Raw genomic sequence first — 13,911 nt, 5'->3', positions numbered from 1 at the left:
ACACCAACTCAGTGACCACCTCCTCTAGCCCTCTTCGCGCCCCCGGCGCCACCAGCCTCGGAGTCCCCTCTCGGCCTCTTGTTGCCAGGCTGGAAGTCATTGACACCGGGATTGAGCGCTGCGTGTCCTCCCCTACCGCCACGACCGCCACGACCGGCACCTCCACCTCTCTCTGCTCCACCGGTCGACATCCGATTACCAGCAGCGTAGGTACCGCCACGACCGCGACCAGCTGCGCCACCACGTCCGGGCAAGGGAATGCCACTACGTTGCGCCGGTTGGTTCTGTGTTGCGGGTTGCTGCGCTGAACCCTGCTGGCCTCCTTGTGCTTGAGCAGCCTGGGCAAAGGGATTCACTTGTGCCTGAGCCGATTGTGCAAGGGGGTTTGGCTGAGCCCCGTTGTTGGAGACTCCTGCCGCGGCAGCGGCAGCAAAAGGATTTCCACCGGCGTTGGGTGCTGTTTGTTTGGTTTCTGATGGGGGAGGAATTTGACGCTTGACTTGAGGAAGATTGGTTCCGGGCTGGGGGATGCCCGTACCAGGCTGAGAAACGTTGCTTTGTGGTTGAGCTGAGGTCTGCGCGGGATTGACTGGTCCAGTCGAGGCTTGAAAGAGGTCAGACATAGTAGCGTTTTGATGGTTTCCCGTGCGAGACTTACCAGTCGTATTGGTGACACCTTGCGCTGGCGCGGCAGCCGGTGGCCCAGAGATTGAAGGTCGGGGTGCGTTTGCGGGAGGCTTTGCTGGGCTCGGCTGAGCAGCTGCAGGAGCTGGTTTGGCGACCTTGGCTTCTTCCCATACCTCGCCCACGGGTCTTTGGGGTGTCTTCTCAGCAGCGGCTTTGACAACATCGATCTTCGCATTTGCGGCACGTAGCTGGTTGTCCTTCATATTGATTTGCAGGGCAGACTTCTTTTGAGCCAACATCTGGCCCTCGTCGCGTGCACTGACGATTCTCTGTTCGAACTCAGCCTTCAGAGTAGTCTCCGTCTCGCTCTTCACCTTGGCAGTCTGCTCTTCCAGCTTCTTCCTCAGATTAGAAGACATGATGCTCCGCACTGTTGGGTTGGTCGAAAGGAACTTGCGGATTTCGCCGTCAGGGAGTTGCGACAGATCTGCAGAGCCACCAGGTGTGCTTGAAATCGGCGTTGTCGGAACCGCATCGGAGTCAGGCTGCTTCTTAATAGGCGTGGCAGCGACTGCCGACTGCTCCTCGGAGGGCTGGCTAGGGACGGTGCTCTGGTTCTCGGCCTTCCAGATGACTTTCTCTTGCTCCAACTTTGTCTGAAACTCTGCCTCCAGCTTCTCGCGGGACTGGCGCAACTTCTCGTTGAGGGCGTTACGCATCTTGTCGGACCGCTCCTTGATGGTCTGGGTGATGTTCTCCTCCAGCTCCTGGGCCTTGCGCTCGCACTCTGCCGCCTTGGCCTCTGCGGCGGCAATCTTTTCTTCCAGTGCCTTGCGCTCCTCATCTGACAGTCCGCTTGCGCCATTAATCGCGGCAGTTTCTGACGGCGCGGGTTGAGTGGGCTCGGCTGCAGTGTTTTGCTGGGACTGAACAGCCTGCTGAGCGGCTTGAACAGCTTGATCCCTCTCGGTAACGACAGTCTGGAGCTGCGCACGCAGGTTCTCAAGCTCCTGCTCGGCGGTCGCTTTTTGGGCGGATACAGCATCCAGCTGGCTGCGAATCTCGGCAAGCTGCTGTTCAAGCTGAGCAACGACCTCATTTGATACTGGCGGAGAGGAGTCGGCGGGGGGCTGCGCGACAGGGGCAGGCTGGGCTGTCTGCCCATTCGCTTGCGCGTCCTGTTGCAACTTCTGAACCTGCTGCTGGAAGCTCTGAATTTGCTGCTCGAATTCGGTCTGTTGCTGCGTCGAAACTTGCAGGCTCTGCCGCGTCGTCTCCAGTTCAGTATTTGCTGTAGTGAGCTGCTGCAGAAGTTGTTCCTTCTCAGCAATGGCGGCATCCTTTTCCGCGACAGCGTCGTTCTTGGCGGTGAGAGCCTCGTTCCGCTCGCCCGTGATCTTCCTCGACCTCTCCTTGAATTGCTCCGTCATTCGCTGACGAGTGTTTTGCCAGTTTGCCCTCTCCGTCTCCAAAGTTTGTTTGGTCTCCTCAATCTCGGCTCGAAGAGGTGCTTCGGACTCCTTCAAGGCGTCGCGCTCTGCCTGCAATTCGGTGATTGTCTGTTTGAGCTGCTCCATCTCGGCAGGGTCGACGCGGCCGTACTTCGTAAGGATGCCCTCGGTTCGCTTCTGCCATCTGTCACGATCCTCCTGGACTTGCTTGATCTCTTCCTCCAGGAAGCCCTTCTGGGTTTGAAGTTCCTCAATTCTAGCTTCGAGGGGCTGGACCTTGGCCTCTAACTCCTCGATCTTGTTGTTCTTCTCCGCAATCTGGGTTCGTGCCTGGGCAAGCTCGTTCCGAAGAGTGGCACTACTTTCGCGGTACAGATTCAGCTCGTTGAGCTTGTCCATCAAGTCCTTGTGGGCGATTGATGTTTGGCCACTCTCAGCCGTTGCGCGGCGTTCCTGGTCAAGCTTCAAGCGAGCTTCGTCAAGCTGCGATTGGGAGTACTCGAGTTGTTGTTGCAGGCGCTTGGCTTCCTGCACCTTGAGATCGTATTGAACCTCGAGAATCTCCTTCTCTCGTCTGAGATAGTTGTTCAGCTCGCGAAGACCGTCGGCGGCGCTGTCGTTGCCGCCTTCGTCATTACCGGTGCCATCTTCCGTCGATACCGCTCTGTTCTGCTTCAATGCCGAGAACTGTGAGGTGATGCTTTCAAGTTGCTCGTGAAGCAGTTTGTTCTGAGCGTTGACGTCGTCGCGACGAGCCTTGATCTCGACCATCTCTTGCTCCAAGCGTTGGCGGCGTTCCTCCCATGAGCTCTCACTTTGCGTGAGAGTGACCTTGGCCGACTCGGCCTCTGCCTTCAGCGTGGCAGTTTGGCTCTTCAACTCGTTATACTCGGTTCTGAGTTGCTGAACCAATTTGGCCGCCTCGGCGTGCTTGACGAGCTCCTGCTCGTAATCTTGTTGAGCCTTGGCAGTTATCTCAGACTGTGCACGAAGGTCTTGTTGGTGGAATTTGGCAGCTTCGGAGTATCGATCGGCCTCCTCCTTCAACCGCTTAATCTCGTCATCCAAGATTGCCTTCTCATCGTCGAACTTTCGGGACACCTCGTTTTGGGAGTCGCGAAGGTGAGAGAGCTCCTTGTTGGAATTCGCCAATTCGGACGACAAGTCCTCGACACGCTGTTCCAACTCCTTGATCTTGGCGTCCTTGCCAGACAGCGCAGATTCCATTTCTTCTCTGAACTGGTCCTGGGAAGACGTTATGTCGGCGAGGGCCTCCTCATTCTGCTCGCTTAGTTGCTTGTAGGATTCGGTCTGCTCCTTCGCGTTGTCCAACTGAGCCTTGGCGATGTCGAGCTCTCTCTTGAGATCTGAAACCTCGTTGATGAGCTCGCGAACCTCCTCCTCGTTGTCCTCGTTGGTCTGTGTCGGGAGCGCCAGGGTGCCCGGACGAGGCGTGGGTCGCGGCTGCAGTCTGCCGACACGTTCCTCAGCGTTGCGAAGTTCGATAGTGAGCTCGTCGACACGAGCTTGCAGGTGGTCACGGCTGGTCTTAACGGCGACGTGCTCTTCACGAATCTGGCTGAGGCTAGTCGAGAGCTCGTCAATCCGCTTCTGCGCCTCGCGGGCATCAAACTCTTTCCTGAGCTGAAGCTTCTTCCCCTCTTCCATCTCTTCCGACAGCTTCCGTTTCGTGGCGGTCAGTTCTTGCTCGAGGCTGTCGATCTTCGTCTGCGTCTTGCGTCTAAACTCTGATTCGGAAATATCGCGCTCATTCTGCATCGACTGTTGCGTGGCCAGAAGCGTGTTGAGTCGAGTCTTCTCCTGGACGAGATTCTCATTGTCTTGGTTGAGTCGATCCTGTATATCCTTCCAGAGCTTCTTCTCGGCCTTGAGGTTAGCCGCCTCGTTGCGGATGCTCTCGAGCAAACCCTTTGCATCAACAAGTTCTTCGGCAACCTGTTGCACCCGAATCTCCTGTTTGATGGAGTCTTCGGACAGGGAGTTGTTTCGTTTCTGAAGCTCCTTGTTCTCGCTCTGCAGGGCAACAAAGTTAGAGTGCAACATCTCGTAACGTTCAGAAGCCAGGGTGATTTGGCTGGTGATCTTCGCAATCTCGCCCTGGAGGGAGTTCTTCTCGCCCGAGAGTCTGTCAATCTGTTCTCTGAGTGACCGGCGGACAGATTCTTCATCGTTTCGGTAGGTGTCGAATTCCACCTGCAGGGCGCGGAGAGCAGCTGACGGGGACACGCCATCGCCTTCGTCCGTCTCGATGCTAGCGAGAGGCTGGCGCTGGCCGTCCTCAGAGCCGCCCAAGATAGAGGCAAGCTCCCCGGCGCTTGCTTTTTGCTGGAGCAGACGACGGAACATGTCACGCTCAGCCTTGAAACTCTCCATCGTCGTTCTCAGAGACTTGGTCTCGTCGATCATGTTGGCGAGTTCTTGCTGCAGGCGCTCCACTGATTGGTGGTCCTCGACAGCTTGACTCTTGGCAGCAACAGCCTCCTCGCTCTCCATCTGCTCAGCCAGTTCGCGGGTGACACGGAGCAGTTCTTGGTTCTTGGCTTGGAGTTCTTGGATGTCCTTGAAGACGATAAACTTTTGCGTGATGAATTGGTGGGTATCGGACATGTCGGAAAGAGCGCCCTCGGTAATTTCACCACGGGACAGTTGTTCCAAACGGACGGTCTCCTCGCGAGTGAGCTGCTCCAGACCCTTCTCGCGGGCATGCATGTTGAAGACAAGCATCTGGATCTGGGTGCTAAGATCACGAAGCTGTGTGCGAAGAATCTTGGACTCGGCTTGTGCATTGGCAAGAGCGCTCTCCGCCTTCCGGGCACTCTTCTTCGCAGTGTCGCGTTCCTCGAAACTGCTCTGGGAGAGCTCAGACATTCTTGTGATCTCAGCTCGCAGGGTGTCGGCCTCGTTTTGGAGCTCCTCAATTTCAGGGGTCTTGGCCTCGAGGAGAGCGATCATGTTGTCTAGCTCCTCGGCGAGCTGCTGGTTGCGTCGCTTCTCGCCTGCAAGCTGGCCCTTGACTTTGTAGAGCTCGTCGATAGCTTGGGTCGCGGTGATGGCAGACTTGCTGCGTGCGGAAGCAGGAGTCGCGAAAGGTGAGCCAGGTCGTCCGAGAAGGGAACCATTCATACGGGGCGTCTGAGGCGTGGCGGGAGGGGGTCCTTGCTCCATGCGAGCGTGGAGCTCGTCGATCTCACCCTCTAGCTGGGTGACTCTCTCCTCGAGGCCGCGGCATGTTTCCTTTTCTCTCTCAAGCTCCTGCTGAACGCGACGGATCTCGTTGGCATGCTTCTCCTTCAGAGACTCCTTCTCGCCCTCGAGGGTCTGCACACGCTTCTTGTGACTGTCGGCAAGCTGATTCGTCATGTCGACGACCCGTTGTTTGTTCTCGAGTTCGTGCTTGTAGCTCTCCTCGCTGCGGGCGAAGGCCTCCTGTTGCTGCTGGACCTTGATGAGAGCCTCTTCAGCCTTGGCCTGGGCAGCCTCGAGTCGGTCTCGGAGTTGTTGCTCGCTTCGCTTCAAGGCCTCGATGTTGGATTTCGCGTCTTCGTTTTGGCGCTGCAGCTCGGCAATGCGTGCTCCCTTCTCACGGCGGTATTTCAGGGCTTCATCGCTCTTGGTTTTTAACTCGGTCTCGAACCATTCGCTGTTCCGTCGCGCAAGATCGAGTTGTTGTTGCAGGGACTCTTCGCGGTACTTGGCGCTGCTCACGGCGGCTTGGGCGGATTGGACTTGTTGCTGGAGGGCGGTGATCTCCTTATTCAGTTGGACGTTTTTCTGGTGCTGCTTGGCGAGCTCCTCGGAGAGCTCTGCGTCGCGAGCGTTGCGCGATTCAAGCAGCGCCATATTCGCACGGTTGGAGGATTGCAGCGACTCGATGCGGTCACGGAGGGTTGTGATCTCGGAATCGTAGTCGGAGCCGCGGGACTTGAGGGATTGAAGCTCGTTTTCGACCGTTTGGCGTTTCGTCTCTGTAGTCGCGAAGTTAGCAAATGAGGTGCGGATACGTATGCGTCGAGGGCACATAGCAGTACAAACCTTCTTCCTTGAGTTTCTGGCGGACTTCCTCCACATCCTTCAAAGCCTTGTCGGCGGTCGCTTTGAAGCTCTGACATCTCGACTCGGCACTGTGGTGCGCGCTCTCGAGCTCAATGTCAACCTGCAGCTTCTGCGCGTAAAGCTCGTCGTACTCGCGAGCCTTGGCGATGACGGCTCCGAGGAGACTCGCGACGAGGTCTGGGGTGGGTTCGGTCGTGACGGTCGACACAGTCGACTCGGACAAGCCGAGGTGGCCGGCTACGTAGCCTATGTCCACCGCCGCTGCCATTGTGATTGTGCCTCAAGTTCGGCTCCTCAACATCGAACAGGAGCTGTCTCGAAAAGTGTCGTCGTTGCGGTGTCGATTGGCGGTGATGGTTGTCGCGTAGCTGCGCCCCGCCAGTTGGAAGGTCTTACGCAAGAGGAAAGTGAAAAGTAGTACAATAACAAAGGAAACTGAAGGCAAGTGCCTTGCCCTTAGACGATAGCGACCCAGACGATACTTTCCGAGGTGTAGGTGTCGTCGAAATTCAATCCGACGACGACGTGCTGGGTGATGGTTCGCGTCTACGGATACAGGAGAAAAGATCGCAAGATTTTGGGGCTGGGGCGACCTGATGTTTTCTGAACCAACGGGCGGTAGGCGGCCTGAGCAACGACGCAAGGCTGCTGGTGTAAGGCGAAGCACGGTCCATCTGGAGAAGCTGCTACCGCCAGTGACAGAAAGTCACTTTTTCGGGCCAATCACAGGCGCGAGAGCTGCAGCTACCTTGTTTCGCCGAAGATCCACCGAACGACGAATCTGGAGCTTGGGAAGTGGGGACGTGCACCCGTTTCTTAGTCACCGGACGTAGGTACGTATCTTACACCGAAAGTTGGGAAGCAAATCCTGGCGGATTCGGTGATCTCGGTGTCAGTCGGTGAGCCCCCTACCACCTCAAGGGCTCATCAACGAAGGAGAAGCTTGGCCAGGCATTGACTGCAGGAACCTAGGTATCTTGAGCCAAAGCTTTATTACTTTCAAGTACAGAGTATTTCAGATTGTTTCAGCTGATATAATGTGTCTTGCTGAGGTGGCTCTTATCTGCAATGATTTAGAATGGTAGCTAGAGAAAACATAGGTGAGCGCGATATTAGATTGTAATTATAAGCACAAAGAACTAACCCGAAGAAGTCACCTTCAGCTTCAGCACTACTTTTCAACCACTTCTTTTATGAACGGGTCGGATCACTACTGGTTCAGGTCACTAAGTCGTTCATACCAGACGTGGAGTTGAGGAGTCGTGCTGTAAGTTTCCAAAAAGGTGGAGACGTGCCTACAAGGTGAAAGAAATCGCAAGATCGACGGGAGTTACCACAACAAGCTTCTCCGCCCTTTCGGACTACTCTTTTGAGCTCTGCGACTTCAGAACCATTTCTCGAGCTAATCTGAGTATTCTGGCCGGCCCACCTGTGGAAATAGCTGCAGGCAACCATCTCGGAGGTGTTCATGACAGAGAAGGATGCAACTTGTCGCTTCCGACCCTGAAAGGTCGGCCCCGGGTCTCTCCTTTCTGCCTTTAAAAGTGTAATAGTTATTTGCAGCACCTTTTGCGACCGCTAGGAGACCTGGGGCTCGCAAAGCGGTGGTGTCAGCGTGAAGCCCTCAGCCCTTGAAGTCAACCAGAACCCAGAATCTGTAAGTGAAGAACCCGTTCTTGAGCGTACTGCTGCTGCAGTTTTGACGCAAGCGCGAGAAATCAGTTGGACTGTCTATGCTTCACAACGGATACTCATTTCAGATTCGCAAATACGCCATGATTCTTTTGGCATTATCCAATCCTGCGATGTGTTTTGCGACTTGCGAGAATATCTGTAGCAGAAGTACGAAGATGATTTCTTAGTCAAAGCCATATGTATTGTTGGTTCCAATCGATATCCAAGATGAATCTTTTGTATGTTTTATTCACCTAGTGAAACAACCAACCGCAGGTTTCACATGTCCAAGAACTTCGTTCAGTGCCCGAAATGCAATTTGCGAACCGGTTCATTGTTCCCTGTTTCTAATCTCTAGGAACCAGGGAAATAAGAGCATAGATGTTTGAAACGGCTCCAGACATTCTTCAACTCTAAAAGCACGATTTGCAGTGAACATTGCCGCAAAAACTAGACGAACCGACTCAGGCACACTGATGAATTCCGCGCTCGGTTCGCGGCCCCACCCGGACCTGACTCCGGCCCCGCTTAGCCCTGCCGCCCACCATGGCCGTTGAAAACTTTTCACCCGAATTCCCACTCCCAGCTTCTCTCGCTCCATAACACGAACTGGGCAGCATCTAACTCAACAATTCCAGCCAGCACTGGGTTCAATTCGCCCGGCTAGCTCAATCGGTAGAGCGTGAGACTCTTAATCTCAAGGTTGTGGGTTCGACCCCCACGTCGGGCTCAATTCCCGACAGCGATTGAAGCTTCCAGTTCTCTTTTTGCCTTTTTCCCATACCGAATCACCTCTCCTAGACATACTGAACAGAGCAAAGATGTTGCCGAAGCCCATTCCATGCGTAGACTCTTGAGCATCATGCCTTTTCTTTTCTTATAATTGTATCTCTGGTTCCCTTCTTCTACACCCAATGACGGTCTTCGGATCCGGCACAAACCGACTCTTAAACACACTCCCCGGCGCCTTGTCCCCGATGATTTTCCAATCGTAGTTCATGACAAGATGCGCAAGCACAATCTTCATCTCATTGCTTGCGAAGAATCGGCCGGGGCATGCGTGCATACCATGTCCAAACGCGAGGAACTCGGGACTCGTGGAGACAAATTGCCACCGGTTCTCCTGTCCAGCTTGCTCTCGCATGCGGAGGAACCGTTTTCCGTCGAATTCGTCCGGATCAGGCCCCCAGAGAGCTGGGTCGCGGGTGTTGTGGGCTGAAACGGTGACATGAACACCTTCTGGAAGATAGGTTCCGTCGGAAAGAGTTACTGGCATCTCGACTTTGCGGTTCATCATGTCTATCGTATGTCAGCAACTGTTCGTCGCGGGACTTGGCGGTAGTTACGTGGTCCCAGTATGTGTAGGCGCTGGCTCTCTTTGAGGCAGCTGTCCATCAGCTTCAGCTTGTATAGGCTGTTTTTGCTCCAGCCTTCCTCTTCTGAGAAGACGCGAACTATCTCTTCCCTCAACAGAGTAAAATACTCTGGATTGGCCAGAATATCGTACATAAATGCTGTCAAGACCGAAGAAGTCGTATGAATAGCGGCGAACGTTAAGAACAACTGTCCCGCAACCACATCGAACTCCCTCCCGCGCCGGACGTCGTCGATCCACGAAAGTGAGTCCATGGGCTTCTCCATTTCTGTTCGTGCCTGTCTTCGAGCAGCTAGTTCGGGCTCCATGATTTTGCGAGCCTGCGCGACTTGAGAGCGAAGGAATTTGAGTTTCGGGATGAAGCGGTGAACAAGTGGGCGGAGGAGGACGGGCCAAGCGCGGAGGGCGCGACCTGCTGTGAGAACTACGCCTGCGAAATTTATAGAGACGGCAATCCATTCTTTGGAACGACACAGTCTGTCGCCGAGAAGGATCTTGGCGGAGAGGCGGGCGGCGAGTTGTAGGGACACTGGGAAGAACTTGACTTCTTGCCATTCTGAAAGAACTTCATAGTGAGCAGAGTACACGAGAACCTATCGGGAGGAGGAAATGACTACCTTGCGTTGTTGGCAGTTGTTCTTCGAGGATAATAGATGTTTCCTCACAGAGTCGTTCCGTCAGGTACACTACAAATGCCTCTTAGTGAACACTCAACTGTTGTTGGCTGAGACGGAGCATACTGAGTTCCTGGTTGAGGTTTCTGCGGATTGCTTCTTGAATTATGTCTCCCCTAAGCCCCTCTTGAAGAACGCTGAGGCCGGGATAACGAGTGAGCCATTGCTTCGTGATGAGACCAGTCAGCCTTGCTTCAGCACGATGGAACATAACGCAAATGCCTACCCTGTCAATGAAACCGGTAAAGGTGAGTCGCTTGTCATTCCGGATCTCTTCAGACATCTGCGGCGGAAGCATCACTAGGGGACCGAAGGGTGATAAGATTTGGAATGGTTTTCCATCTGTCTACGAGCAAGTCAGACCCCGTCGCACTAGATGGGATTGAGAGGAGATTTCTCAAATAGAGAGAGGCGCGGTCTTACCTGCTCAAATCCATCTCTAAGAAGCTCAATTGCATTTGTGTTGAATCTCAACCGAGCCTTCTCATAGGACCACTCTCCGCGCTCTTGGCCGATCAGTCTGAAGCCGCGGTATGGCTTATCCTCCCGCCAATGCCAGCTCAAGGCCAGTACTAACAGAGCAGCAATTAGCCCGGCCAGGGCTAAGTTGGGATGCCCTTGAGACAGTTTATTCAGGGCAGTGTCCATGTTGGTGATACTCCGGATGCAGTGACGGTATTTGAAGGGAGACAAGCGTGAGCATTAACAAGGTAGAAGCTGTCAGTGGGCTACGGTTGACCTTCTAGCCATAAAACACACGACACGGGCTGTTCTTCTGCGTCAAATTCGTCAAATAGCTTACGGGAGGTGTCCGGCGTCATTCTTTCTTGCCGAAATATGCGGGGAACAACACCTCCTTATACTGCCTGATCGGCTAACATGACAGGTGGGATCCGTGGATGGCCGGTCGTTAAATCGCGGATGGAAAGTCTCGTCACCCCACGTTCCATTCTGGTGTCCTGAAGTCGGGTGTTACCTTAGTCATTTGGGACGCCGGAATTACACGCCGCTGCTGCCGCCCGCACGATGCAACCGGACTGATCCGTCCGTCTCATCTGCGCTGAGACACTCCCAAAAAGCTAATTCGGATCTTCCAGCTCAGATCAGATGAGATAGCATTCGTCTGTTTAGATCAGTGCCGGTTTGGAGTGCATGCTGCGTGGCGTGTAATGGCAAACCCACCCGCTAGCTATTTGTGTCGCACCCATGGCATGGTCGTGGGCCCCCCTCGTTCATCCAGTATTGACTCGTTGACGACTAAGAGACCAAAATCGATGAGAGATACTAGTCAAGTTTCTTGGTTAACCAATACCTGAGTTTCCGGCTTCTTGAAAGGGGGTGGATGGCGATGGCACGACTTCCTTCACTCATGTATTCTGCGGTAACTCATCGTGTGTTAATACCTTGACTCAATAAGTAAACTTGCGCAAATCTTTCATGTGAAGATCACACGAGTCGTAGAGAAAGTCTCAACAGTAAGTATGTTACTTAACTCCAACAAGTACTAATGGTTGTTCCTTATGAACAAATTGATAGAGACTAGGTTAACGTGAGTGCACCTCATCATCCAACGTGCGCCCCAATACATTGGAAACAAACATACGTGCCCCCAAACAGTACCTATACAACACTCCCAGTCCACATGATAAAAAGAAAGGCACTCTTTCTAAAAATGTGGAATCTGACAGCAATCCACCGTCAAGCAAAAATGGAAACTGAGAGGGACGAGACTCGAACTCGCGCGGGTTGCCCCACCAGGAAACAGATGTTAAGCTGACCTTAACCTGGCGCCATAACCAACTCGGCCACCCTCCCGTTCGTGGTCCATGAAATCTTATGGATCACAGGTGGATGTACAGAGCGGCCGGAAGAAAACTCATACCCACACGCGGTGTTGTGATGTGGAGGTCTAACGGTCTAGCCAAATTTGAGTCGTGGAATTGAAGTCTAGTGTTGTGGAGTTGGGGCTCTTCAACATCTTCCTCAGGTCCACTTGTAGGGAGCAACCTCCACTTCTCTTGTTGCTTTTTCGGTGTTTGAGAATTCAGAACATGACACTTGAGTCGAATGAGACACCATCTGAGAAGTGCGAAGCTGTGATATATCTTGAAAGATGAGCCATTGAAAGTTTCCAACACCACAGAGCTCAGTCTGGTCCGTCTAACCCCGCATGCCATGTTCCTTGAGATGCCCCACCATCTTCTCCTCCTCTTCCACCAAGTGATGGTCCTCTCCGGCACCGCAGGATGGGTAGAGCAAATGCATGGGTACTTCACGCACGCCCAGAGAAGAATTCTTCTTGTTTCCAAGCATCATTGCCTCAACAATGTTCCCGTCACCAAACTCGGGCTCGGTCAGCACGCGCATCATTACACCTGCTAGCTGTTGTGGTGTCATGTGCAGGTCATCGGGGCGAATCCGGTCCCGGCAGTACTCGGGCTGGAAGATCGGGGTCTGTTACAAGTCAAATGGTATCAGTCGTCAGTTCGGACATAGCAGGACTTAATTGACTTACATAAGTTGCACCGGGGCAGACTGCTGCGTTCCTAATACCAACCTCCTTCCGAAGTCGGCCAAGACTCTTTACCATGCTGACAATCGCTGCTTTGCTGGCAAAGTACATGGGCGTATGCACTGAGTGGACATAACCTCCTATGCTAGCAACCCAGATTAGATTACCCTGAATACTTCGATTCTGCAGCCAGTAATCAATGGCGATCTGTGCCAGTCGGATTGGTGCGATAGTATTGATGCTGAAGGTTTTGTACTGGCCAACCTTGGCGTCTGCAGCGTCTTCGGCCAAAGGAGAAACACCTGGAAGGGTCCAAAAGGAACTGTATGGAGGCTCATAAACACCTGCGCCGTTGCAGACGATGTCTACTTGTGGAAAGGTTCTGAGTGCAGTGTCCCATAAGGAGTTGATTTGGCTCCAGTCAACGAGATCCGTCTCATGGAAGACGGCATAGGCGCCATTCTTCTCAGAGTTCTGTCTTGAGTGACTTTTCAGAGTCATTTCGGCCTCTGGTGTGAGTTTGAGGTCCGCCATAATGACAGAACATCCAGCCTCTAGCAACCTTCGTACGAAGGCATGGTTGATACCTAAGAGCATGAACAATAAGATTACGAGCTGAAGGTCCGAGGGCGTTTGGAATCAACGTACCAGAGCCTGCACCTGTCACGATGGCGAACTTCCCTCTGACTTCGTAGGCTGACATTATTAGTTACCGGTGAATGACGTTATCGTCAACAGATTATGATTGAAAGACTGAGAAAGGAGGGTGATCTGTTGATATCCTGAGTCTTTGAAATAGTGAGCCCATTTGCGCGGTTTTATATATTCGACAGAGTCAAATACTTGTCATTGCCAAGTTTGAAAGGCTGGCCTTTTCCATTTGATCCCTCAGTCCAGGTTACGCACTGATCTTCATTTGGCAATTACATGTCACATGTAGTCTGTAGAGGTCGTGGGGACAAATCTGGGGATCTGGACTATCCCTGCTCTCCCCTGCAGACGGGACGGGCCATGAAGGAAGAGTTTTGACGAGAGGGGAAATCGTCGGCGTGAGAAATTACCAGAGGAGGCTCAACCGTCATGACCTTATCGATCTTTCGTCATCAACGTTTACTTTCGGGTACCATAAACAACAAGAGGCCCGAAGCTCAATATCAATATCTAAAGATTTTATTATTTCTCATCACTCTACTGGCCAAGATCACATAATCGTATGAAACATGATCCAATTCGAATGCATCGTGGACACCTTTCCATGCAACTTCGCACCGATAACATGCAGCAAAGAGGGGTAGTGTCCCACAGCGATCTGCTGATGATGCTTCCGAGAGGGGTTCTTCCAGTCCAGCGACGCAAATGCAGCAGGGTAGAAACGGAGTCACATCCTGATTAGTGCGGAAAACAGGACCATCACTCACGTCGGCTCAAAATCAATGCTTTGCGCGGCAGTTCCCCGGCGTGGCAGATAGCGCACAACAAATCAGTGCCACGCAAGATTGCACGGTATTTCTTAATTATTCAGTA

The 13,911-nt window shown here is 53.3% G+C and overlaps 2 protein-coding genes across 2 annotated transcripts; both read right to left on the bottom strand.

Annotated features, from left to right (window-relative positions):
* Positions 1-8: 8 nt before the first annotated feature.
* On the bottom strand, positions 9-10,523 carry CkaCkLH20_11577 (filament-forming protein; the record flags this gene model as incomplete). Its single annotated transcript, XM_038894291.1, has 8 exons — positions 9-604; positions 659-6,064; positions 6,132-6,413; positions 8,772-9,125; positions 9,173-9,794; positions 9,910-10,041; positions 10,102-10,221; positions 10,299-10,523. 8 exons carry the CDS (start codon positions 10,521-10,523, stop codon positions 9-11), a joined length of 7,737 nt encoding a protein of 2,578 aa, XP_038740366.1.
* A 1,512-nt stretch (positions 10,524-12,035) lies between these two features.
* Positions 12,036-12,888, bottom strand: CkaCkLH20_11576 (short chain dehydrogenase; the record flags this gene model as incomplete). The annotated part of the gene is made up of 2 exons (XM_038894290.1): positions 12,036-12,329; positions 12,391-12,888. The coding sequence occupies 2 exons, from the start codon at positions 12,886-12,888 to the stop codon at positions 12,036-12,038; spliced, it is 792 nt and encodes a 263-aa protein (XP_038740365.1).
* Between the last annotated feature and the right edge of the window lie 1,023 nt (positions 12,889-13,911).

Source organism: Colletotrichum karsti, assembly GCF_011947395.1.
Source record: "Colletotrichum karsti strain CkLH20 chromosome Unknown Scaffold49, whole genome shotgun sequence".
NCBI lineage: Eukaryota > Fungi > Ascomycota > Sordariomycetes > Glomerellales > Glomerellaceae > Colletotrichum > Colletotrichum karsti.
Note: the sequence above shows the minus strand (reverse complement) of the source record. Positions and strands in the feature narration are given on the sequence as shown.